General features: G+C 46.6%; 3 protein-coding genes across 5 annotated transcripts in view; 1 reads left to right on the forward strand and 2 right to left on the reverse strand.

The window, feature by feature from the left end:
* The window catches only part of LOC135815962 (eukaryotic translation initiation factor 3 subunit M-like), a 32,622-nt gene that overhangs the window by 1,620 nt on the left and 4,761 nt on the right, over window positions 1-26,241 (reverse strand). The window contains exons 4-10 of one of the 3 annotated variants that reach the window (XM_065329315.1): window positions 24,399-24,525; window positions 23,542-23,636; window positions 23,085-23,268; window positions 22,444-22,525; window positions 21,604-21,756; window positions 21,295-21,355; window positions 20,537-20,704 (exon numbers count right to left, since the gene is read on the reverse strand). In XM_065329315.1, coding sequence (XP_065185387.1) covers window positions 20,584-20,704; window positions 21,295-21,355; window positions 21,604-21,756; window positions 22,444-22,525; window positions 23,085-23,268; window positions 23,542-23,636; window positions 24,399-24,525 — 823 coding nt within the window. In that variant the 3' untranslated portion in view covers window positions 20,537-20,583. Of the gene's footprint in view, window positions 1-4,632; window positions 4,665-20,536; window positions 20,705-21,294; window positions 21,356-21,603; window positions 21,757-22,443; window positions 22,526-23,084; window positions 23,269-23,541; window positions 23,637-24,398; window positions 24,526-26,241 lie in introns of those variants that run through there. The other 2 variants (XM_065329318.1, XM_065329316.1) reach the window with 2 other exon arrangements.
* On the reverse strand, window positions 1,051-5,514 carry LOC135815959 (probable acyl-CoA dehydrogenase 6). Its single transcript, XM_065329312.1, has 4 exons — window positions 4,416-5,514; window positions 3,744-3,909; window positions 2,841-3,002; window positions 1,051-1,931 (listed from the first exon to the last, which is right to left on the reverse strand). Exons 1-4 carry the CDS (start codon window positions 5,097-5,099, stop codon window positions 1,678-1,680), a joined length of 1,266 nt encoding a protein of 421 aa, XP_065185384.1. The 5' UTR covers window positions 5,100-5,514; the 3' UTR covers window positions 1,051-1,677.
* Window positions 6,335-19,335, forward strand: LOC135815958 (vacuolar protein sorting-associated protein 52 homolog). Its single transcript, XM_065329311.1, has 21 exons — window positions 6,335-6,515; window positions 6,605-6,683; window positions 7,803-7,855; window positions 8,253-8,328; window positions 8,493-8,560; window positions 9,063-9,092; window positions 9,489-9,572; window positions 10,744-10,805; window positions 11,458-11,608; window positions 12,150-12,250; window positions 12,633-12,765; window positions 13,308-13,365; window positions 13,640-13,779; window positions 14,515-14,670; window positions 15,242-15,360; window positions 15,577-15,700; window positions 15,889-15,957; window positions 16,738-16,872; window positions 17,248-17,328; window positions 17,872-17,968; window positions 18,534-19,335. The coding sequence occupies exons 1-21, from the start codon at window positions 6,480-6,482 to the stop codon at window positions 18,800-18,802; spliced, it is 2,121 nt and encodes a 706-aa protein (XP_065185383.1). The 5' UTR covers window positions 6,335-6,479; the 3' UTR covers window positions 18,803-19,335.

The raw sequence follows: 26,241 nt of genomic DNA on the forward strand, positions 1-26,241 counted from the left end.
GTTTATGCTTGTGGTCCTATGTGTCTTTATAAGCATGCTGCTGGGTAGATCCGAGTATCAGTTGTCTGACGATTGCCTAGCGGCATGAAACTCAGGGTTACAACCAACCTGAACGTCCTCCGCTGAGTCTGCTATGTGACATATACATTGCTCGATATACTATTATGTATAAGCATGACTTATGAGGCCCTGGTTGCAGTAAGGAGCTCTGTTACTCATACAGTGTGTCCTCCACCGTTGTGATATGCTGCATGTCCTCAACTCCTCGGCATACCTGGGATAGAGTGATTAGTGCATCTTGGTCATGTGGTGTACCGGAGCGTCGGAACCGGTGCAGCAGATGCGTCCAAAGTTGCACCAATATTCTCATATTGTGATGATTGAAGCAATAAAATGTTAGCCTTTTGGGCCCAATTTTCCAAAAAATCCCGTTGAGAACGCCCACGGGACCCCCGCTTCCCCATAGCCGCACCAATGTCGAATACCTACCGACACCCCTGCTACATCCACGTGGAACACGATCATGGCATAGTAGTGTTAGTAGAATTTATTATTTTGATAGGGAGAGCCCTTATACGTATACAGAGGTTGTCATCTTGTTACAGGCATATAATGGAGTCAGTGGAGACAACATGGCTGACATCACATGACCGGGTACGGGTGGGGGTTGAGTGGAGTTGGAACCAGGGCATCGTGCAAAAGTTTTGACTCCCTGGCTGGAACCAACATAGCTGCCTGGTATGGTGATGTGAAAACAGTGATACATGTGCAACAGCTACCTACCACGGAGTAGTAAAATACCGGTATTTTACTACTCCCTGCTACTACCAATACCTACGACAACGATTATTATTACCGGTATGTGCAGGGCTCCTTGCACCGCACCACCAATGAGGGACTATGCCATAGCCATGTGTTCCGTGGGCATGATTACGTCTTGCTGGACAGTCGAGGCGAGAAGGCATACCGATGATTCTCCTCGTCAAAACAGCCAGAGCAACATCAACATTACGTCAAAACAGGCAGTCACATAGTCACTTATCGGCTTGATCAGTTTGAAGGTAGCCAAGGGGCTATATCTATTGCCATAGTGAATGGAAGCATATAAATTTGTTGGTAAAGGGCTAAACAAAAGATAAACAACTAGCCATTTGATAAACTGGTCCCATCATGATTTGAAAAAACTCTGTTTTTGTAAATCAACGACTCATTGGCCTTTAATCATTAGAGCTACAAATACAGTCATGCAATTATCAACAGGGAGCAATGCACATGCCGGCCTTCCTGGCTATGAGTTGACTGCAGATCTCAAGAAATGAGTGGTACTGACTTCCTGGTCAGTGTACTATCATGCATAAGCCCACAAAGCAGGCGCTAAAAAAACTACTTTCGAAATGTGCACAGCTACAAGTAAAGAGTCATCTAAAGACATAACCCAAAGGCAGTTTGTAAATGCAAATTGGTAATACTAAATTGGAGAATATATCGGTGCCAGGGAGTAGATAGAGCAAATAGGGCTTGGTCAAAACGACGAGCACAAAAGGCTCTGACAGTGAGGCAGGATTCCGATGCACCGCAGGGCAACACAAAAACAAACAGGCCTGTCGTCTCAAAGCCGCATACAAAGACAGCAGAATGGCAATGGCGGTATAGATGGGAGCAACAAGATAAGCCAACCTACTTGGTTTTCTTTCTTGACGGAACAATACCCATGAGTTTACTGATGATCCCCAGCATCACTTCATCGGCACCGCCACCAATTGATAAAAGGCGGAAGTCGCGGTAGAAGCGGCTGACCACCACCTCGTTAGTAAAGCCCATGCCGCCCCAGTACTGTAGACAAGAGGAAGTGAGAGTCTGTGCCAAGCGACCGCCCTTTAGCTTGGCCATGGATGCTAACTTGGTCACGTCATGCCCCTTAGAATAGAGTGCTGCGGAACACAGGGGGGGGGGGGGGGGGGGGGGGGGGACACAAGAGGTGCACAAAAAGAAAAGTAATCATCAGACAACAGATAGTTACAACCTTTCTGTTGTATACCTCTTGTGTACTCAAAGTACTGGCCTCTGCCCATCACATTGAGCACTCTATTGAGCATTGCATTGCATGGCATTGACCACCCTAGCAGCTATAAGGCAAATTGCCTCTGTACAAGGGAACAAAGACATCATTTTTGATTAGGGCTGAAAAAATTATATCGGTTATCCGTCTAATAGATCATTACAACGAAGCGATTTCGATTATGCTGTCAGTTTCGATTACGCGATTCTAAAAAAAAAAGAAAAAAAAAGCAGGATCCGATAATGTTACGTACATTTTAGATCGACAATGCAACTACTGTACTTTGTCCTTTTCCTCGTTTCTTTTTGTTAAAGAACTGACTGTCTGCACCCGCACGTGATGTGCCACTGCACTGTGTAGAGTACACGGTTCATCTGCATGTACATGTATACATTGTATGTGTCGTCACGGCATGCTTTGTGCTGGTCTGACGCTGCAATTTCTAGGACGCAATAATCAATATCATAATCGATAATCGAATCGATACAAGGATAGGTTAAACGATAGTTGAAAAGTGTAATCGTTTCACTCCTATTTTTGATGAAATCAAGAGGCAAGATAACTCTATGTAATAGACTTCTCACTTGAGAAGGACTAGCACTTTCCAACTCAAAGTAGGAGATAAACCACAGCACACCCAGTGCACGTGCCAAAAGGAAATGTTCTCTCAGACACATTTTCAATGGATTACAATGTTTTCGGAAAGAGGAACAGAGAGAACAGCTTGTGACAGTCAGCAGGCAACCCCACTGGGTCTATTGAAGCTCACAGAATATCTTACCTGCGGCTCTGTACAGCAAGCTTCTGAGAGCCTCCACTTCGGTTTCCAGCTCGGCCAGCTTGAACTGTATGGTTTGATTGGCCAGGAGTGGTGCGTTGAACACCTGCCTCTGTGAGCAGTATGCGGCGGTTTCATCAATGAGGAACTCCATGGGGTTGAGAGCTAACGTGCAAACACACAACGGTACATGAGTGTCAAAGCAGGCCAACATTCTACTTCATACACACTTGGGAGGTTTAGTCCCACGTAACGGATACGGGAACGTGGGTGATACACGTAAAGTTCATGCAATGGACCCACGTTCGCAATGTTGTTTTTAGTCACATGGAACAAACAAAAGCATGAAGCGAAAGGCCCAAACTTGGTCAAAGACGAAGCTTCAAAGCCCATCGAATATTTTAATTTCATGCTTCGGAAACTTCATCAGCTGAGCATCCTCACAGCTTCCACAACGCACTCCATTCTGATTTTCACCCACATTCTGGCGGAACGTGGGTGTGCCTCCATACACGGTATGTCGTGAATCAGAAAACGGCTGTACGTGGGTCACTGAGTATCACGTGGCACACGCACGTAAAGTACACACGGATTACGTGGGACTAAACCTCCCCACTGCTTCGGAATCAAGTCAAATACAAACTACTGTACTGAACAGCATCACCAGCAAAGAGTTGCAATTCCTATACATGTAGAGGTTATGCGAGTGGTTTTGTTGGGTGAGTCAGCAGAACCGAGGAATGGGCGTGAAGAATACAGCGCAAGTCAGCGCTTATGGGCACTTTGTACGCAGCGCGAGTCGCTAGTGAAAGTCCAGCGATGTGCCACGAGTTCGCGAGTCTGTCTAGTATCGGATAAGAAATTAGACGTTTTCGACAGTGTCCAAAAGGCTAACGCATGACCTACCAAGTGCCACGCCAATCATTCTCTCCTCTTGGAACTGCTGCATCTGATACGTGAATCCTTCCCCGCGCTTTCCTATGACGTTCGTCAACGGTACACGGACGTCGTCAAAGAAGATCTCAGCAGTGTCAGAACACCTCATTCCCATCTTGTCAATCAACCTGTTGACCTGCAGGGCATTACAGTTGGCACAGCACCACACACGCATGCACACATACACGCACACACGCATGCACCACACACACACCACACACACACTCACACACACACACACACACACACACACACACACACACGCAAACCTGTCAAGGAGACCACTCTGATAAGGTGACCACCTGTCCCAGGCAACCACATGAACAAGCACCGTAGGCCTAAGGGTGCCACTTCTAGCCACAAAGCCTGGAGATGGAGACCACCTGGGTGTGAAATTCATCAGGTTGAAGGACTGAGAAGGGGAAAAAAGGCTATAATTAGACTATTCTCAGCAGGACTGGACCCAGGTACAGCGTATCTTCGTTCTAGGCGGTGCTCTACCACTAAGTTATGGCGTAGTCGTCATTCCAGCAGACCGTTCAACATTGTCTTTAGACTTCGAAGCTTAGAAAATACGCACAAGATCAATCGCAGTCAACAGCAACCAACCGCTTTTCCCCAGATGTTATCATTATCACTCACCTTCACCCCTTTGGTCTTCATAGGCAAGCAGATGAGCGACATTGCACTGTGTACTGGTTGATCAGCTTCTGTCCTTGCCAGCAAGCACATCCAGTCAGCCTGTCCACCGTTCGTAATCCACATCTTGCTACCATTGATCACCAAGTCATCGCCATCCACGCGAGCCGTCGTCTTCAGAGACGCCACATCGGAGCCAGCGCCGCTCTCGCTGACACCAATACATCCGACGAGCTCACCGCGCACGGATGGGTACAGAAACTGCTGACGGAGCTCTTCTGAGCCATAGCGTGCCAGGGCTGGCGTGGCCATGTCTGTCTGTACGCCTATTGACATTGGCACACCCCCACAGCGTATGGAACCGATCTCCTCAGCAACGGCTATGGCGTACGTGTAATCAAGATCGCTGTCGCCATAGCCACGTTTGTGAGCACCGAGGAATCCAGCCTTGCCCAGCTTTCCGAACACCTCCTTCGCCGGATAGCTACCAGCGCGCTCCCACTCGTCCACATACGGGTTTATATCCGCATCGATGATTTTTCTGAGGGAGGCACGCATGGCAGCGTGCTCCTCTGTGAAGCAGTGCTCATGTTCAACAGGCACACGATGACTGCTGGCACAGCGACTCTGCAGTGCGCAGCTTCTGATCAAGTTTGTCCCCAGCTGGTTGCACCTCTTCAACATCATATCTATTCCCAGTTCAGCAGCTAGGTAATGACAACGATTGGGCACTGATATGATGTGTAACGGTGACAAGCTCTTGGATGAATCTCAGAACTCAGCTTCTCTTTTTTTCCCCAAACAGTCGTAGACCCGGGTGCTCGAATCAGAAACGATTTGACAGGTGTGCAATTTCTCATCTGTAAATCTCAACAATGTCAGAATATACTTTTGGAGAGGCGATGGAACAGGGAAGAGAGTCTGGCTTGACCCACCCAGCAGGAATTCAGAACCTGGGTGCGCTACAACACAGCCTACAGTACGCAGTAAAATTGACGTATTTCCTTCGGATTTTTTATTTGAAAATTGGGTGCTCGAATCAGAAACAGCGAACTCGTCAGATCGTCTCCGATTCAAGCACACAGGTCTACCATCGTCTACGCTTGTTATGGCAGTTGAGGGCAGGGAGTAGTAACTACTTACTACTTCGTTTTTGAGAGCAAGATGGTCAGCGGAGCCGCAGATTCAGCAGTTCTTTGGCAGCACCGTACCGTAGACCCACATCCTCGAATCAAGGACCCAACAAAAAGTGGGTCGCGAGTATTTCAAAAAGCGTTTACCGGGCAGAGCTGAAATTTGGCATACCGTTAGCGGGCCGTATGTTGATGGTATTTGTGAAAACTAAACGAAATCGGAATAGGTTTAGGTACAATTTCAAGCTGTTTCTGTTTTGGTACCCTGTGTCTCATTTGAGCACCCGGGTCTACACATGTGTCACTGTTGCACGAAAGTCCCTTGGTCTACTCTAACATATAACAGCTGCTGGTGAAACTGGCGAAAGACGTCGCGTTGTTGAACAACAAAGTCACTTCAACAAGAGATATGCTGAAGTAGCGGAGCTGAATAGGTAAACGTAGTGAGAAAAAAGCTGTCACTGTCTTCCCTCGCCAATCCTACAATCAGCTTTGCCCACTTTTGTCTGTCATTTAGATTTGTTGGTGGCCTCGTTAGCGCCGGACCATAGACTTCTCTTCCACAGAACTGTCAGCTCTGGCTCTCTCGACAAACTCGGGAGCTCAGCAACTCCTCACAGTCACACAAGTACAGCTGCCATACCATTACTGCAGTACATGACTATTTTCGATAATTTTCCAAGCAAATAAAAAGAAAGCGTCCCGACGCGTACAACTCCCATGGATACCATGCACGCATAGTCACCGTGTACGTGTAGATCGTAGAGTCTACTTGGACATCTGATGTATGAAAGAGCAAGCTGCAAGTGCAACATTTTTGTTTGAAGAACACAACAATCACAGCAGTTCTTTCAGGTCACCGAACTATCTCTTTTGTCGATGTTGTTCTACTTGGCTCCACATCAATTGGGTTGACGTCCTTCTGCTATTGGGGATGTCGACTGCCGAGCAAGATGAAGACCTTGATCAGGTTGGGCGGACTGTGATTGTGGAAGCTGTATGAGCTCATAGTCTGACAGCAAATTATTTTGCTTCACGATTTGATATTGCATCATGTAGGATATGCCCAATCTCGACTTGGGAGAATTGGACATAACATCAGTTGAGGATGATATCCTCGATGTCAGCGAGGCTGCTGGTACGTTTCCGTGTGTGTGTGTGTGTGTGTGTGTGTGTGTGTGTGTGTGTGTGTGTGTGTGTACACGTGTGTGTGTGTGTGTCTGTGTGTCTGTGTCTGTGTCTGTGTCTGTGTGTGTGTCTGTGTGGAGCACGACTGTATTCATTCACGTTATACCAATACTCACAATAGTCACATGTACCGTCCTGCTCAATGAAATCCAGTCGTGCCACTCAAGTTTGCGCCTTGCGCCTTTTCGCAGCTCAGTGTTCGCAGGTGTGGGACTGCGCAACGCCCAGCGTGTACTTGAGGGACGCGACTGGATTTCATTGAGCAGCACTGTACTATCAAAAGTACCCCAGGATGATCAGCCCGCACATAGACTTTACAGGCTACGTGCTGTGTTATACTAATACTGGCTTCATTATTTTTTTTTTTAGTTGTTTTTCTTCTCTCTTTTTCTTTCCCAACTAGTTGCTGTTACACTCACTGATACTTATGCACAGATATACAGCATTCCCTCACTAGTGGGACCATTGTTATTAGGCTAGGGCCTGTTTTGGACGTCCCACTCTAAATAAAGTATACAAACAAACAACAAACAAACAATGTCGTCACCACTCAAACCTGGTATACTAGTAGCTCTAAGCCTTGCGCCATGTCGATTCTCTTCATGGCACCACCGTGCATACGCACTGAGCAAGCAATCCACCCAAGCTCCATACCCACATAGTGTCAGTGATGTCTCAGGACCTGATGATCCACCTTGAAATTTGGTGTCTTCTCAACTTGTAGCATACGCATGTTTGCATAGTACAAAGCAGGGAGTAGGTCACTACCAGTCTTTTGTTACCACTCCATGGTGCACAGCCAACAGCCTTGTATGGTTGGGTGTTTGGTGGTCGACGTTGTGTTGAAATTATTATTTTGGTAGTTTAACTGTTAGTAACCCAGTACATACTGGACAGATATATCTGATCCCTGGGGTGTCTGTATTCGAAGAAATCCTAACGCAATCGTGCCGTAATCATGATATTATGTATCTTGTTATGGTATGTGTGTGTGTGTGTGTGTGTGTGTGTGTGTGTGTGTGTGTGTGTGTGTGTGTGCATGTGCGTGTGCGTGTGTGCATACGTTCAGGTCACATTCAGGCCAATTTGGATGATGAGCGTGTGCAAGAAGCCCTGAAAAAGGTAAGAGCCTGCGTGCAGTGTGCCACACTTGTCACTGGCTCTGCTGTCAGTCATTGGTGTTTGTGTTGTAAAACATATACTTGCACTGTCGTGGACATGGAAATCCAGTCAGAGGTCAAACGATCCCAGTGCGCTTGCCATGCAGCCGTGACTTCACATACGATCAACATGACTGTGCACTGTGCATGCAACGTTCTGTACGCACTGAGGGCACCGGTCCCGGTCATTCGACCGGATTTCAATGTCCACGGCAGTAGTTTAGGGTTACTAGTCTTTGACCAGAGCTGTCTAATTCTCATATGGTTCCTCGTGTGTGTGTGTGTGTATTTGTGTATGTCTGTCTGTCTGTGTCTGTGCACATGTGTTTGCGCACACTCGTGCTGTTGTTCTTGTGCAGGGAGTGGATTTGCGGCAATATGCCAAGCAGATGGAGGATGAGCTACAGAAAGTGGAGAATGCTTCCATTGGTGACTGTATCCTCTTGTTTGCATTGTTGTGTTGTTGTACACACGGGAATGCTGGTGGGATCAATGTAAATTGATTTTTGTACTGTCGCATCATTTTAGTTTTCCCTGCTGCTGTTCTATTGGACTTGTTGGTGATTTGGTCCTTGACTTTGGCAAATTGCGGCACACAGATATCAAAGCAAGTGAGAGTATTGCCAGTCTGCACTATCAGATCCACTCGTGTGATGGCATCCTCGAGGTGAGTAGGGCATGTGTGTGTGTGTGTGCGTGTGTGTGTGTGTGTGTGTGTGTGTGTCTGTCTGTCTGTCTGTCTGTCTGTCTGTGTGTCTGTCTGTATGTGTATGTGTGCTCGCACCCGTGCTTGTGTGCGCACGCATGCAGGTGTGCATGGTGGTATTGGCACTGTTACAACATGGCCTTGTGTTCTGACATACTGTACAGTTACTTGAAGTATAAGCTTTTATTTCATGCAGAAGCCTTGCATGGGATGGACTTTGGTTACTAGTAATTCCATTGGGTGAGAGGGCCAGTGCGAAAGTATGTTCCGAACTAGCTCTCCTACGTTGTGCACTCTGAGACTCCGGTGCGAAATTAATGAAAATAGTTCCTTGCAAAAGTCGAATTTTGTCTTCTTCTAGCGAAAGCTTTCACGAAATGAAAATTTGTTCTCCTGCAGCAGGTTCTTTTGATTTAGTCTGTTCATCTTCTGTTACTTGTGTGCTTATTGTTCTCTTCCGTAGCGAATGGAGCAGATGCTCAGCAGTTTCCAGGTGAGTCCTAGCTAAATTTCTCTACAAACGCCTTTTTTCGAATTCTCCTTTCAATGTGCGCTGCCCCTACCCATAACCGTAACTTGTACATGTGTGCTGGTGTCTAATGTAAACTATTGTATAATTCGAAGTTGAATTTCAAACACGGAGGTATAGCCCAAATTCAATGCCAGAGACCCAAGAGGTTTCTGATGTACCATTGACTTAGGTGACCAGGGTCTCACGTTGAATTCTTGCTTGCTGTACAGCAGCTGTAGTGATATTTGGATGTGTCCTGATGTAATGTCTACAAGTAAATCCATTCACACTGGGTAGGTAGGTTATGGTGGCCATGTGCATGAAGACTTACTGACACATTGGTTTATTTCTTTCTGCCCTGCTGTCTTGCCCGAGCAGGCTGACCTTGGTAGCATCAGCTCGGAGATTCAAAGCCTGCAGGAGCAGTCTCTGTCCATGAATGTTCAGCTGAAGAATAGGCAGGTATGCTAGACTGGAGAACATCTGAACTTCTGCTTCTGTTGCTGCTGTTTGTTTAGTTATTACATCAACGCCTCTTTAATAGCACAGTGAGAGCGCTGGCCGGAATGGAGAGTGGGTCTTGGCCAGCCACGGCAGGAAAGAGAAGGGGAAATGTGCCCATACGAGTAGAAAGTTTTGAAAAAAATTGTGGTAAGGGGTCGTCGCAAAAGTTGTTTGTCGTCCCTGAAACGAACATGATTCATTTGGGGGGGGGGGGGAGGGGGTGCGAGCCAAAATCGCAAGTCGACCGACACTGTACATATGACATGTACATGCATGCGATTTTCGTCGTCCAGCATAGCAAGCTGTGTTCGTTTCAGAGGGAGGGGAGGGGGTCCAAGTACGAAATGAACGATGTTCGTTTCAGGGACGACAGAAAACCTTTGCGACGACCCCTAAATTGTGGTAATTGACCACTAATACCAAGAGTACATAACCCCCCAGAGTGTGCAACGCCGATCCAGCTCTGCATAGGGTCTTGGTCGAGCGGAATCGGATCTTCTGATGTCATGCGTACACTCCACGCCAGCGCGAGGCCGGTCTCAAGGCAGGGCACCATTGTTTTTGATCCGAGAGTACCCGCGACTTCCCGGGTTCCCCTCAGATGTGTACGGTATTATGACGCAAAGATCCGATTCCGCTCGACCAAGACCCTATGCGCAGCGGGATCAGGCGTTGCACACTCTGGGGGGTTATGTACTCTTGCTAATACTAGTACTATCATGACTGTTTGCACTATTTGCAGAGGTCAGGGAAGTGTTGAGGTTATTTTCGTCTCTTTTTCGTCTGTCCCTCTGTTTGTCTCTGTCTGGCTGTCTGGCTGTTTCTGTCTGGCTGTTTCTGTCTGGCTGTCTCTGTCTGTCTGTCTGTCTGTATGTATGTATGTATCTATCTATCTATCCCTATCTATCCCCCCTCCCCTCTCTCTCTCTCTCCCTCTTTCTTTCTTTCTCTTTCTCTCGATCGCTCCATCTATGTATCTCTATCACTCTCTATGTTGTCTCGTTGTTGACCCTTTGCCTCGCAGTTCTACCACTGCATGAAGCTTCAATCAAACTCCTATTCACATCACTTGTGCGGAAACATTTTATTTTGACTCTTTTTTCCTCTTTTCTGTTTTGTTTTTCTGCAGTCGGTGCGGAGTGAGATCAGTCAGTTTGTTGATGACATGTTTGTCAATGACACACTTGTCAAGTAAGCACGCAAGCCGTTTGAGCTTGAGGCGTGTTGGTTATGTCACTGCTTTTGCCTTAGTGTGGCTACCTGTACTGTTATCTGTGCGAGTTCATGTGTGTTGGTGTGTGACTGTGCGTTCTTTTTCTTAAAAGTATCTGTGGTTGCGTCACATGCGTGGCTCGCAAAGCGGTTAGAGCATTGGCCTTCCAAACACGAGCAGCTTGTGGGTTTGATTCCCAGTTTTGAGTGAAGATTATTTCCAGGCCTGGAAGACCATCTGAGATGTCAGTTGGGGAGGCAAGGGCGACAAGGGAGAGGAGATGAGCACCACCCTCACTGTGTCGAGCTTAATGAAACAGGTCTCTAGCACCTTCTTCCCCTACGTTCAGAATTGACTATGGGCTGCCTTTACCTTTAGCTATGACGGCCCTCAAACTCTGTGACCAACCTGATCGGTGTGCCCCCAAGTTGGGTTGCAAGTACTGCTATGCAAGATGTAGTGCACTTATTCATTTGCTGCGTTCCCTGTGGCTTCATCTTGATTATAATCTCTCTCTTTCTCTTTCTCTCTCTCTCTCTCTCTCTCTCTCTCCCTCTCTGTCTCTCTCTCTCTCTCTCTCTCTCTCTCTCTCTCTCTCTCTCTCTCTCTCTCTCTCTCCCTATTCTATAGAGTTATGTGTGATGTCAGTGCTTCCGAGCAGCAGTTTGTGGAGCAACTACATGAGCTGGATCATAAGATCAATTTCCTCAAGGAGCAGGATTTCCGAGAGGCAATGTCCGTGAATGATGTCCATGACATTGTGGACAAATTGAAGATAAAGGTAAGATCCCTCTGCCGTTGGAATGGAGTCAGTTGGTAGCACTTCAATTCTCCAACACAGACAGTTGTTTGAGCTGCAAATGATCATCAACACCAATGATTGCCTTTACTATTGAACTAAAGGCACCACTGCAGGGTTAATAGCAAACCACTGGTTTGATTAGAAAGTAACAGAAGTTACAGAACCCATGTATGTGTGTATGTGAGAGAACTGATTACACATCCTTGGGGGGGGGGGGGGGGGGGGGAGTAGGCTACGAGGAAGGCCGATTGGACAAGCACTATACACTATACCACAGACCAAGTCAACCAAGATGGAACTCATTGTCAGTGTCACTGCCACTTTTATGGTAGTTGCCACGGCGGGCAGCACTATACATTGTGTGCATTTGTTTGGCCTTCAGTTAGTTTAAAGTTTAAACGCTTGTTATGTATGAAATGAATTAGTTCCAACTCCACCACATGCGCTCTCTGGCCTCTATTATCGTTATGTGCGACTTGTACCAATTGTACTGGTGGTGGCACTGTATGCTTCTTTGTAGGCAGTGACCAAGATCCGTGAGTTCCTCAAGGTCAAGATCTCTGGCTTCAGGCGGCCCATGGCTAACTACCAGGTTATGCAGAACACGCTGCTCAACTTCAGGTTAGCATAACGGCATGTACATGATCGCTGCGTTACAACATTACGTGGTTCTAATCTAGCATCACCTCACGGCATAGGAGCCCGCAGTTGATACACTTCATTTGTGACTTGTCCCGACTGGACACTGGGCAGCCGTGCTCCGGTCCTAAGTGTCTTTCCATAACAGCATTCCTCTTGTGACGGCGAGGGCTCCGTCAGTTGACAAACTGATGCTCTGTGGATGATAACCACTCCACTCCAGCCAGTTTTATACAGACAATAATAATTATTATTTTTTAACTCCCTGGGGGGGGGGGGGGGGGAGGGGGCTTGCCGTGTCCTGACTCATGCATGTACTGTGCATATCTGTAAAGCATGGTGTGTTTGGCCTTCACTGCAACAGGTATTACTACGAGTTCTTGATGGCGCATCACCGCGACACTGCGCACGAGATACGAACGGACTACGTGGACACGATGGGCAAGATATACTTCTCCTACTTCAAGACCTACTATAGTCGACTCATGAAGCTGCAGGTTTGTGCAGGATGTGTGCATGCGTTGTGCAGATCCTCTGTTATCCGTGTTGTGCATGCGCATTCACTCTCTGTTAAGTGTCCTATGCGAGGCTTGTATTCTGCTACTGCATAACACGTTGTTTTCGGTGTATTGAACTGTAATTTCGGTGGAGAAACCAGGCGCCTAAATTTCGATTACACCGAAAAGGCACTAGATTGTGCACGGTATGCGCAGAGAATGCCGGTCACCTAATTCTACATTATGCCTGAAGCCCATCAGGTGCCTTGCACTGCAATTGTAATACACCTAAGATTACATGTTATACAGTATAGTGCTGGCGCAGTTCATACAAATACACTAATACTTTGCTATAGCTGGATGCAGGGGGTTTTCTGTGCATAGTTCAAAGAAGTAGTTCCCACTGCTTTACTATATCATTGTCATGATGCTAGTCGTGAACTTCAGCCATGTCCTCGCCATTGTGTACTGAGCAAGAAACAGTGTTTTGAATGTATATTTGATTTCTTTCTCCACTTCCTTTCTTGATTTTCGGCAACCAGTTTGATGAAGTTGCATCAAAGGATGACCTCATGGGCGTTGAAGACACGGCTAAGAGAGGTGAGCGTTGGCTGCAGGTTTAGCATCCATCCTCCCACTGCCAGTCTCTCTTTCACAGTAAATATGCCTTACTTTAGGGTACGGCCTGTGGAGAATCCATAAACACTAAATACAATACAATCTCTCTTTCTCTCTCTCTCTCTCTCTCTCTCTCTCTCTCTCTCTCTCTCTCTCTCTCTCTCTCTCTATGTACACTGCACGTGCATGCATCTTTCTATCGTGGGTATTGGATTATATTGTGTATGTTGTTCACATTGGTCTGCTCTCTGTGTAGGGTTCTTCAATGCTGCCAGCCGTGTGGCTGTGAGAAATCGTACCGGTGTCTTCACTCTCGGTGATCGTGCGTGCATCCTGACTACAGAGTTGGAAGACCCGGCCATCATTCCCCACTCAGCTCAGAAAGTGGAAAAGAAAGTATGTTACGAGTCTTACGACTGCCCGGCTGAACGCTCTTTAATGCACGTACTGTGTGCTTGCTGCTGTGCTCTGTACAGAGTGCTTATTGGAATTGAATCAGTTCTAGATCTGAAGTGGCTTCACATCAATCACATGACCATACAGGACAGCCATGTCGGTTCCAACTGCACTCAACCCTAACAACTTTTATGATGTCGGCCATGTTGGTTCCAACTCCACTCAACCCTAAAGCTGTGTTCACAACTGGCGCGTGGACGCGGTACGCTTGCGGTTCATGCGCCCCCAAAGGCGCGCTCAACCTTTCACAAAAAACAGCAATCCGAGTCGTATTTAGCGCGTGCGACACCTTCGAGTACTAATTTTTTGACCCCGCCAGTCAAAGTGACTGGCATGTACGCTGATACGCGCCTGATACGCGCTGAAAATTCCAACATGTTGGAAGTTCCATTTCGGCGCGTTTCCGTACGCATGGCGCCCCAAAAGCCAGCAAAAATACGCACAAACGCGTGGTTTCACGCGTACACGCGCCAGTTGTGAACACAGCTTAACAGCTTTATGATGTCGGCCATGTTGGTTCCGCTATCCACATGCCATTATCACTTTCTACACAAAATTCAGTCACATGACCAAACTATGTTGCCCAGTGCATAGCCTTATGGTAGTCAGAAATACTTGTACACTGAACAAGTTTGTATTGTATTGTGCATGTTGTCTGTCACGCCCACTGCACAGTACTCGTTCGAGGGCTTGTTCCGGAGCCTGCACTATGCCCTACTGGACAATGTGTCGCGTGAGTACCTGTTCGTGGTGGACTTCTTCTCGCTGTCCGGTGAGAATGCGCAGCTCGTCTTCAACGCTATCATGGGCAAGGCTCTTACCTACCTGTTGGTGAGTTGTCTCAAGTGTATGTGTGTGTGTGTGGGGGGGGGGGGGGGGGGGGGGGGTGTCACAACACCATCACTTACCCCAGTGCCTGGCATACATGTGCAGTACTGGTCAGTGATGTCCGATTGCATGAGTCAAGTTTGCATGCCGCACCATATCACAGGCCAGTGTTCACAGCTCGGTATGTCCATGTACTTGACTCATGTCATTGAATTTCATTGAGCAGCACTGTAGTATCACACTGCACTAGTAGCTTTCACTTGCTTTTCTTCATGTAGATACGAGTGTTGTCCAGCTGCCATGCTTGACTCCATGTCTTTTTCAAATCAAGTTTGCAGTAAAGGGTAGTGTAGCACCCGCATTCAACGTTGTTAGCAGAGAACTTGTGCAGAGGCGAATCTTGAAACACATGTACGAATTGGACGTTTTGTGTGTACAAATTGGTTGACTTTGTCATGAGGGAAATGAAGCTCTCTTCTGCTTTAGCACCTCACCAATTCGCCCTTCTGATAATGCATGGGTTGGATGTTTTGTGAACCCATCGTGTTTCGTCATGTGCACGCTGTCTCTACAGCGTAACTTGGAAGCGTACATTGAGGGTTCGTTCGACGCCATCAGCATATTCCTGTGCATTCATGTGCTGTACCGCTACGAGGGTATCCTCAAGCGGCGCAACGTGCCGTCATTGGCAAGGTGAGTTACTGGTACTGTACACCATTCCCCAGTACATACCCTGGTGCTGCTGATGCTGTTCCTGTGCATTTTATTTTAAATACAGTCATCATTTGTATTTTAAATTAAAGTCTAATTTTTGAAGCTGTTTTTGTGCTAGCAGGTTAAAGTGCACTGCCTCTGTGAAGCTGTTTTTGTATGATTTTCTTTCATACTTTATCCTGCTATGCTATGCAGCTACATCCAACGTCTGCAGAACCAGCTGTGGCCGCGCTTTGAAACAATTGTGGAGTTGAACCTGTCCAGCATTCGTGACTGTGAGCCCAGCAAGCTTGGCCATATCGACATCCGGCCGCACTATGTAAGTGCAATCAACGAGCAATTCACTGCTTTGCGTTTGCCGTTCTGCTTTGCGTTGCCGTCTGTTTGAAAAGTAGATTTATATCGATTGTGATTCTCTCTCTCTCTTTCTCTGTCTCTCTCTCTCTCTCTCTCTCCCTCTTTCTTTCTCTTTCTCTCTTTCTCTCTCTTCCCTCTCCCTGGCTACAGATCACACGTCGCTATGCAGAGTTTTCAGCAGCCATTGTTGGCATCAACGAGAGTCAGCCTCAGCACAAGGTACTTGAACACTGATTTTCCTGTCTCTTTTAGAATCCTTTTCAATGCTTGGGGCTACATAATAATATTATTATTATTTATTAATATAAGCCTTTTCGCATTGACATTACCAAGCAAGCTTGGCTAGTTTTCGCTTAGGCCGAACGGAAGGAAGAATAAGGAATAAATGTCAGTGATTTCCGTAAAACTCTCAGACTCCATTGCAGCGTAGTTTTCACATCGGAAAATATCTCCATTGCACACCGTACATAACAGGCTCTCAGCTGCATCAAATAGATTTCCTAATGCCAATATTTCGCCCATTGGGCATCATCAGGGCATCCATGCAAAAGAAGAGGCAAGCACCAACATAATATACTCAGCAGATGATGCCCAATGGGCAAAATATTGGCATTAGGAAATCTATTCGATGCAGCTGAGAGCCTGTTATGTACGGTGTGCAATGGAGATATTTTCCAATGTCAGTGATGGCAAGGAAAATCCAAATTCATGATTATAGCTGCTCCTCCGGGGTGCACTGCCCTGCAGTGGCATTACAAACGCCGTGCTATGCACTGGACACGACTCTGCTGTATTCATGGGGTTGGATTTCACTTGCCCACACTTGGGCTGTGCTCACTTTCCTCAGTTGTGACAATGTTCTTTCATGTTATCAGAATCCTTGTCACCAGTGCTATTGTCAGTACTTTAACTTTTAAATAGTAGCACTGTGCTCAACGAACAGTATCTATCGGTGCTGACCTGGTGATCTCTGGGCATTTCTTTCTCCTTCCTGGACAGGTGTTAGATCTCCTGGGTCGCCTTCAGCAGGAAGTGGAGAACTTCATCTTGCGCATGGCTGCCGAGTTCCCTGGTCGCAAGGAGCAGCTAGTATTCCTTATCAACAACTACGATATGATGTTGGCTGTGCTGACGGTTAGTGGCATGTCATGTTACATGTTCAGGATATACTAGTCTGACGGGAATTTCCTTGTTGGCATGACATGGCTTCTCTTAGTGGATTGCAGGAATGTGTCAGATTTTTTGAATTGAGCAGAAAGGCTGAGCTTTTCCTGTAAAGGCAGACTCTCGCTAGCCAAGCATCATGGCTGGACATTGCTAGTACATGTAGTAACCTTAACACCAGCCTGTATGTGTCTGTGTGTGTGTCTGTGTGTGTCTGTGTGTGTCTGTGTGTGTGTCTGTGTGTGTCTGTGTGTGTCTGTGTGTGTGTCTGTGTGTGTCTGTGTGTGTCTGTGTGTGTCTGTGTGTGTGTCTGTGTGTGTCTGTGTTTCGTTTCTTTGTGTTTAGGAAAGAACCTCGGATGATTCGAAGGAGTCGGAGAGCTTTCAGCAGCTGCTGAATGCGCGCACTGGCGAATTTGTTGAAGAGGTAATTGGGAGCGGCAGCATGCGGCCTTGTGTACATGTTATCAAAGTATGTGTGTATACGCTCCAGTAGACTAACCAGGAGCAGCTAATTGGCTCGGGATGGAGTTGCTGGGATTGTAGATATTCATAGTTGATTGTATATACTTCACCTATAGGTGCACTCCCTTCAGCCAGCGGGCAGCACGACAGACAACAAGAAGCCCTGTCGTGGTAAATGCGGAAAACATGTACTTGTACTGGCACATTCGAACAATTGCCTTCTTTGGCTAACATGGGCCCGCACAGTGTTGCATACCTGCCAACCGTTACAAACCTGAGATCGCGACAATGACACACCTAGGTATAAAATGTGTACTTAAGTACAAATGTAGCTGTGAGGCATGTGACAAATGCACTTTTGGGTGCCTATTACCACCCTCGATATCGGGACGATCCCGGCCATATCATGATAGTTGGCAGGTGTGGTGATGGCATGTCATGCTTGTGCCTGTGAGTTCTTTGTCAATATCTCATTCCATGGCCTGATTGGCGTCTTCATCTCCAGGCGTTAGCACCAGGCTTTGGAGGGTTGATGACGTTTGTGAAGGACACTGAACCGCTGGTGGAGAGAGGGCAAGCAGGCCGTGTCAAAGTCGATCAAGGTGAGGGTGGCCGCAGATTGAGTATTTCGCTCCTGCTCTTGTATTAGTTGAGCATTCTCATGTACAGCAAAGGCAAGGGTAAAGGTCATCAAACCTCCATACTACATTCTGTAGGGTGTAGACACATGACACGAGAAAATTCATATCACTGGAGCTTCTTTGTACCGTTGTATGTGTACTACCTATGGTGTTCAAGGGCCTGCTCATGTGGAGGGACTTTCCTATCAGGGTGTACGAGGTTGAGTGTTTGACTGAGCATTCAGTCTGGGTTCAATGGTAATAGTACCAAGTTGGCATTACTGGCTTTGGCATTGGCAGCAATGTTACACAGTCATGGAGCTCTTGTTCTAGCTCTAGCTCTACATGTATGTCATGCTGCTCTACATGTACACACACTACCCAGTTTGTGTATGTGCTAGCAGTGGATCGGTTACTGTGCAGTTTTGTTTGGTCAGCTTCACTTATCATGGCATCATGGCGGCGCAGTGTTATACTACAGGCTGCACAGTATTTCAAAGCTCTTACACCGCGTCATTTCTTGTGTTTGGGGAATGCATGTGTCCAGGCCGCTTGCAGCAGATTGTACGCGGCTTTTCCAATGACTGGAAGCGCAACATTGATGCTATCAACCAGGACGTGATGCGCTCATTTTCCAACTTCAAGAACGGCCAGGCGATCTTGCAGGCCGTGCTGACGCAGCTGATCCAGTACTACCATCGCTTCACCAAGATCCTGTCCCAACCACCGTTTGCCACCATGGCTGGCCTCCGCTCGCAGCTTGTCAACATCCACCATGTCATGGTGGAAGTCAAGAAGCACCGTACACAGTTCTAGTGTTCGCCACCATGGCTGGCCTCCGCTCGCAGCTTGTATAGTAGCGTTCGTCTGGCTCATCTGCAAGGCCCTGCAATCAATGTGGTATATTCTGATACTCGCCTGGCCTTTAATTTAACCCTCAATGCTCACTTACCGAGTCACAATATGTGCTCTACCTTGGAGACGAAGTGCAAATGTTGAAGAGAAGTTGTTGTGCACCTCGTCCGTTGTATTTTACTTATTTTTAGTTACTTATTCCTGTAGAAAATTTCATATTGACCTTGGTATCTTGTCGCGTGCTTTTTCTTTTGCTGGTGTTTTTCAATCGCGACGATATAGGTAAACACATGTACATATTTTAAATACACCTATCCCATATTAGTCGTGTCGGTCTCTTGTCTTTGCTATGAATTGTTTAGTAGGTCTACTCTTGCGCTGATCATCAGTATTGCTGCCGAGTATTGTGCTTTGTGTAAATTTATGCGCTGCTAATTTAGCTTACTTTCCTGAGAATGTATAGTGATGAAGACAATAATTATTATTAATTATTACGATTCTACCAAGTTCTCGTACAACACGAATCGTCGTTGTACTAACGGGCATTGCAACACAACAAAAATAAGAGATAATATCACCATGAGTATAGAACCCCCCAAGAGTGTGGACGGTGAAAACTCACATTACGTGTCTCACTTACGTTTCGTACTACGTACATACGAAGGATAGTCTGCGATGATCATGCTGGATATTTTGCATGCGCGCAGTGAGTTTCTGTCAGAGTGATTTTGTATTACTCCAGTGCTCGCTAAAAACGGTCTTGAAACGTACAACTGCGACACTGCACCACGTGATGTGAGTTTTCGCCGTCGGTGAACCCCCATCGAAAGGGTGTCAGGAGTTGCACACTCTTGGGGGGTTATATACTCTTGATATCACCTTTAAATCACTGAAATTATACAAGTGTGAATTATAACATTGAAGGCGTAGGTAAACACAAATGCGTGTGCTAACAAATGAAAATGGACGAAGTGCTAGTACAAACAGTAGAGAGGTTCTGCACAACGAAAGTTCGAACGAAGTTTCGCGACAGGCCTTGCGAAAGTGTGTACGAATTTTCGCACGAACTTTGTGTTCTGCACATTTTCGTAGTTTGCACGCGCCAAGTGCACGTACGACATGACCCAATCTCACGAAACTTCCTACGAAAGTTCATTTCGCGTTCCCTGCAAGTTTCGCGTCCAAAGTTGCGAAAGTTCGTGCGAAGTTTCTCACTTCGTGACGTAGAGCGAAAGTTCGTACACATTTTCGTTTTGCAGAACCTCTCTAGTAACGGTCAAGCTTGGCCACACCAAACACCACATGTTACTTGAACAATTTCAACGTAATAATACCATCCTTTTGTACACACAAATTAGGCTTGTAAAGACGTTGATAAACAGCTTCCAACACTTGTAACTGAAGTCCATAACCATGACGACCATGGCACAATACAGTAAAACAATGAGAATACGTCATCAGGATTAGCTACAAGATGATTGTACACACAGAAGACTTTCTACTACAAAACCTACGTACAGTAAAACTCACTTTGAACTTTCACACCAATGGACCAAGAAAGACCATTCGACTCAGCACCCCGAAGACTACAACTGGTGACATATGATTTTAGCCTTAACTTCCTCTTTAAAACGGTGCCAATGTTATTTACCAGAAGATCACGCACCACATGAACCATTCAGCTGCTAATCAATGTGGCAGTAAAAGGTTTTATTGTTTTTTTTTATGTTGTACGTGTGAAATTATTGAAGGGCGGAAGCGGTAAGACTCTCCCGAATGCCGATGAGATTGAGGCGCCACTTCTCGAAACGCTCGTGCAGCAGGGTCCACTCAGCCTTGCCAAACGTTCTCTGCAGGCATGAGCTGAGAAAAGAAGAAAAGAAGAAACACACGCGCGCAAAAGCATATACATGAATTCCGAACGCGGGGAAGAACACAGTAACATCACATCGGCCCTAGCACCCTCGTTGCTCTGCCACAACAATCGGGCCAAGCAAAATCACATCCACAAACTTCTAGCCCAAGTTGGAGTGCAACAGGTAATAGACCACTGTACACTACACTAGCAGCTCACTACAATGTAATTCAAGATACAATTATCTGAACTACTAGTGCCAGATACTGTAAAACATGTCATTTTAGGTGTATTACAATTTCTGTGCCAGGGACCTGACAGGTTTCAGGTGTAATGTAGAATTAGGTGACCAGCTTTCCCATCACATACAGGGCATACTCTAAGAGGCTTTTAGGTGGAATTTAAATTTAGGTGCCTGGTTTTTCCACCAAAATCACCGAAATTAAAGTTAGACCAAAAATAATAACATGTTCTACAGTGACCATGTGACCCACTGGTACTAGCCACCACAAATAGAGTGGAAGCAAAAGTCAAACTAACTTCAAGGAGCAAGTCGGATACTGTACCAGTAAGACTGGGGCCAAACAGCAGTCCTTACCTGATGGTGACAGTCTGTTTACGTTGGTCCATTTTGGCCTTGACCAGACCACCGCGGATGGCTGAATACATACACACGTGCACACAAAACCAACAGAGTGAGATCGAAGAATGCAAGAGTCAGGCAATGCTCAGCATTGTGCTTCACTCCAGTTGACATGCATGAAAGTTAAACCAGCTCCACACAAGAGCTGACTCAGGATGCACAAACACACTTTGAAGTACCAAACATCCCCTGCCCCAACAACATGTCAAGAATAGCAGTTCTCACTGCACAGCGCCACACTGTGAAAGGAAGTCGCTAGCTTACCATCAAGAACAAGCATCTCTGCATCCTCGTCGGTCTCCAGGGAGAGATCCTGCTTCATGGTAGCGAAGCTGACTTCTCCAGCCGCTGCAGCCGCAGCAAGGCTTACAAAGGTCAAGAGGCGCATCTTGTGCTCGCACTTACTAGCATCAAGGCCTACGCACACATAACATGCACACACAACATGCACATGCATACACATCAGGGGCATACAATATTATTATGGTTAGAGTTTTTTGACAGAGGAATATTTCAATCCCTGGAGCCCAGTAGGCAGAACCCAGTTGTTTCCATCAAAGTTCATCAAGGACTCAATCCACCGAAATCACAAGGAGCAGTTATGCCGCCTAATGAACAACGGGCTGTACACAGGTGCAAGGCACAAACTATTCACTGGGCCAGACTTCATTGAGCAACTCTGGATCATGAGGAAAACAGGTGTGTGTGTGTGTGTGTGTGTGTGTGTGTGTGTGTGTGTGAGAGAGAGAGCGCACGTGCGAGAGAGAGAGAGAGAGAGAGAGAGAGAGAGAGAGAGAGAGAGAGAGAGAGAGAGAGAACTGTATCACTACTGGTGCAGTAGCACCCTGTTTGCAACAGACTACATGTACTAGTCTACTGATTCACCAGCTCAGTACAGATTGAGTAAAAAATACAACACTACAGTCTAAAATACACAAGCACCCACCCACCTCAACACAATACCCCAAGCTGGATACTTCTACATGTTGCTCTCAACAACATTCATGATGGACAAGAAAGCAGCACATGCAGTGACTACACAACCAAACAAGCAAGACAACACACGTAACGGGAACAACAGTACAATCAAACTGCAGATCATACCTGACTCCTCAACAAAGCTCTTGTTTGCATTGTTAAAATCAATGAAGTCAGAAAAGGTTCCCGACACGAAAATATTTAGCAGCTGTGAAGAGAGAAAAAGAAGCACAAGCACGCACACTGCATTTGCAAGCAGACATGATATGGTCACCTCCTGGCAACTGAACAAACAAAAAACTAAAAAATTCACGGTTCGCGTGAGACTCGGCTGCAGGCCGAGTTTTCCGCATCCGCAGGAACGCCACCGCCCTCAAGGATCAAGGCGCAGATGCAGCTCCGAAAAAGGTGGGAAGTGAACAGATCAGACCCACCAGCAAGGTGGTCAAAGACTGAAAATCCCATTCGCTGCATCCATGGTAAACTGAACAAGCAAGTAACATAATCAATGCAACTTGACCTCTGCTCAATTCAACTGCGAGTCAAAATCTATACTAGCACCACCCACGGATGGACATGTCCAAGTTCAGGACAATATCAGCCCAGGCTGATAGAGGTACACCTTGCCGTGCATGTGAAAGTATCTTCTGCGATCAGTACGTCTTGCACAGGGCGGCTACGGCAAGTGACAAGAATGCTGCACATGGCAACACAAGTACCATGCATACCGATGCACCATACCGGCGAAATAGTGAATCATGCCATACCTTGAACAGGGCATCATCCTTCATCTGCTGCACGGCGGGCAGGCGAAGAAGACGGTCAAACAAGTAGGTCTTTGGCTCACGGATGGAGTCAAGGATGCACTTCTTGGCATCCTCCCTGGCCTGCGCCGTACCAGGGTTAGTGTACATAGACAACAGGAGAACTAGCGCGTCGGTGGCAGAGGAGCTGCAAAGCAACATTACACACAACCGAGAGGACAGCACAGGGCAAGGCAAAGCAAAGAGATCTTCGTGAATACAGGCAGCTATAATCACATTATACAAAACAGAAAAGCATGCACATCAACCTAAATACAACCATAACCAACATAAGATCAAAGCAATTCTTTCAACATTAATTTCAACTAAGTTATGGCTGTTGTAATGAGCACGAGAACAGCATGAAAAATTAACAGCAGCAGCAGGTTACATATACAGGCAAGCTTGTCGGGATTCTTACGTTTTGCCAGTTTCCTGCAGAATATCGTGAAGACTTCTCAATGCGTGCTGTTGCTTGTCGGTACTGCACTTCCAGCTCTCAAAGTTCTTCTGAACCTAGAATGTACATGAAGTTGAACAAGTGACAAGCGGACACACGGGCACACACAGACAAACACACAAATACCACCCAGAAACACATGTATCATACACATGGCCATGCATGCCAACACAGAGGGCTGATAATGAATACAGTAAAGTGCGCCTCTGCAGGATCTTGCCCCAAGCGAAATCCTGCAACGACTGGACAAATTGCCATGCACTGCAACAACATGCAGCTAATGACAATTTCACCGGAACCAGCAGAACCCTGTAGAGCGCGGAAATGAAAAGGATTTTGTACCAACTCTCATGTTTATCTGCCCCAAGTTAATGTGCGCATGCGCATGTGTGTGCGTGTGTGTGTGTTTATACACAATGCGTCCTGAATGTGGAGGTGTTCTGGGTTGAGAGGTAGCAGCTAAGAGAGGTCCTACTATACAGCACTGTAAAAGCCTTGCGTAATCTAGCGAAGAGAAACCTGTTCTTAGCAGATAGTATTGCCCATGTACAGCACTAGTATCCGTGGTGAATAGGTGTGAATGCGCAAGAATCGTTATAATAGAGTAGTCTGCTCCTAGTTGCAAGGAAGGATGACATACATGTACACAGACACAGGAAACTAAAACATACATATATGTGCCGGCATAAAGACACACACACACACACACACACACACACACACACACACACACACACACAAACACACACACACACATGTGAGCGGGCTGGTCCACGCTCACACCACACTCACACATACAAACCACAGGGGATGCTTACCTCTGCTGGGTCGGTTGTGACTAGTCTGAGGAAGTTTCCTTTACGTGCTACAAGCAGCATGTGAAGCCACACATCGGCACGGTGGGCAGTGTGACCATCTTCAATTATACTGAACAGTGTCTTCAACCTGTGCAATGCCAGTCAAAGTAGTTCAAGAAGGACGCAACACTGAATTAGCATAACAGCAAATGCCGTCTATGCCACAGGCGTGCAAGACAACAACATGACAATGTTACTAACTTTCTGACTTTCCAAACCCAAAGATGGCTGACCTTACCACACTAAAATACCTTCCCACACCCCTGGTTCCACCCATAGCCAACTGGGCACTCACTTCGAATTGTTAACGTAGCACGGATGCAGCTAACGAGCTTGCGTTACCCGTTAGGCATTCCCATATTTACTCTATCAACCTCGCCCGCTAGGCACTGCATGTACCACCAACGCAGGCTATAACCAGGCATGGTGATGGTGGCCTGGTCAGAGCAAAACTTTCTTAACCCTTTCCGGGTTTATGACGAGTATACTCGTCATGCAGACCCCATCGCGTCTGGGCAATGACGAGTATACTCGTGCTATACTTTTTTGTACAGTGCACATACCGTACGCACTGGATAGATCACTGTACAAACAGCAATAACTCTGGAACGGAATATCGCATCGCCATGATCAATAGCTCATCGGAACGGTCTTGGACAGTGCTTTTCAGAGGTGTTTTCGGTGTGGCGGTAGCTCAACAAATGATCGAACGGCGATAAATTGAGCGCACGATTTCGATCTGAACATTTCTCTTACTTTCTGTCCGGCGATTTTTTTGCGACTTTCAAAGCATTCAAGAAGATTTCCCAATGACGAGCCAAAGGCAACATGACATATGAGTACATCGATTGAATCGCTTGAACCTCACGAGTTGGGTGCAGTTTGAATCGTAGTTCTACGTTGAGTATGAGCCCCGAACCGAAGGAAATTGTTGTGGGTGGTCTTGATGCCAGACTGGAGCACAATAGGGACACTGTTGGTGAGGCTAGGGGCGTCTATGGGGTGCTGTATGCTCTGAACGCACGTGGAAGATGACGATCAGGAAAAGAGCTTTCCAGTAAGCCATATATTGTGCAACTCCGTTGAGAAACAATAATGTTGTGACAATTTGTTTGTTGCTATCTCCACAATTGTACTGATGCACTGAGTCACAGTGCCCAGACGCAGTAAATGCACTATGACCCTGAAAGGGTTAATTGCTTGCGTTTCTAAATACAATTGTATAGGTGCTTGCAACATGGATGTGCAAGCTTCACTCTTCAAAAAAAAAACCAGTGAAGTAGGATTCAAAGTACAAAACAGAAATTGAAATTCAGCCCCCCCCCCCCCCCCACTGTCACAAACCAAGCCACCATTCAGCACGCGCACACAGCATCATTTGTGGCACCCAGGGAACGATCATTTAGGCTGGCGGATTCCGGAGACTAAGGTCTCACTCCCATTCCAGTTGCTCCCGGACCAAGGACAACTTATGCACGTGTAGTATGCCACCAATAATCTGCGACTGGACCAGGAGTCATTCAAACTCACGAGGCTGAGTTCTTTATCATGAATTATTATTATTATTATACGCATTCCCGCGGCAGCGTCAACCAAGCAGTTATGCTTGATCCACACGTTCGCTTATGCTGGACATTGAAACAAAGCAGATGTAGACAGCTCCTAGAGAATGGGGCTCTACAAAACCAATGATCGAAGTTAGTCCTTCAGTAACATGGAGCGTCATAAAATTGGTCTCATTGGAAAAATGTCATCACTATTGTCTCCTCATGTAGCATCATGGTCAATGGGTGGCCAGATAATT

Source organism: Sycon ciliatum, chromosome 4 (assembly GCF_964019385.1).
Source record: "Sycon ciliatum chromosome 4, ocSycCili1.1, whole genome shotgun sequence".
Taxonomy (NCBI): Eukaryota; Metazoa; Porifera; class Calcarea; order Leucosolenida; family Sycettidae; genus Sycon; species Sycon ciliatum.

Coding starts and splice junctions, on each gene's coding strand:
- LOC135815959 (XM_065329312.1), bottom strand. CDS start 5,099: ATGATGTTGAAGAGGTGCAACCAGCTGGGGACAAACTTGATCAGAAGC. Junction 3,910..4,415: donor TGAAGACCAAAGGGGTGAAG/GTGAGTGATAAT, acceptor AATGCCCTGCAG/GTCAACAGGTTGATTGACAA. Junction 3,003..3,743: donor AATGATTGGCGTGGCACTTG/GTAGGTCATGCG, acceptor TTTGCACGTTAG/CTCTCAACCCCATGGAGTTC.
- LOC135815958 (XM_065329311.1), top strand. CDS start 6,480: ATGTCGACTGCCGAGCAAGATGAAGACCTTGATCAG. Junction 15,361..15,576: donor AACGTGCCGTCATTGGCAAG/GTGAGTTACTGG, acceptor TATGCTATGCAG/CTACATCCAACGTCTGCAGA. Junction 17,969..18,533: donor CCGTGTCAAAGTCGATCAAG/GTGAGGGTGGCC, acceptor GCATGTGTCCAG/GCCGCTTGCAGCAGATTGTA.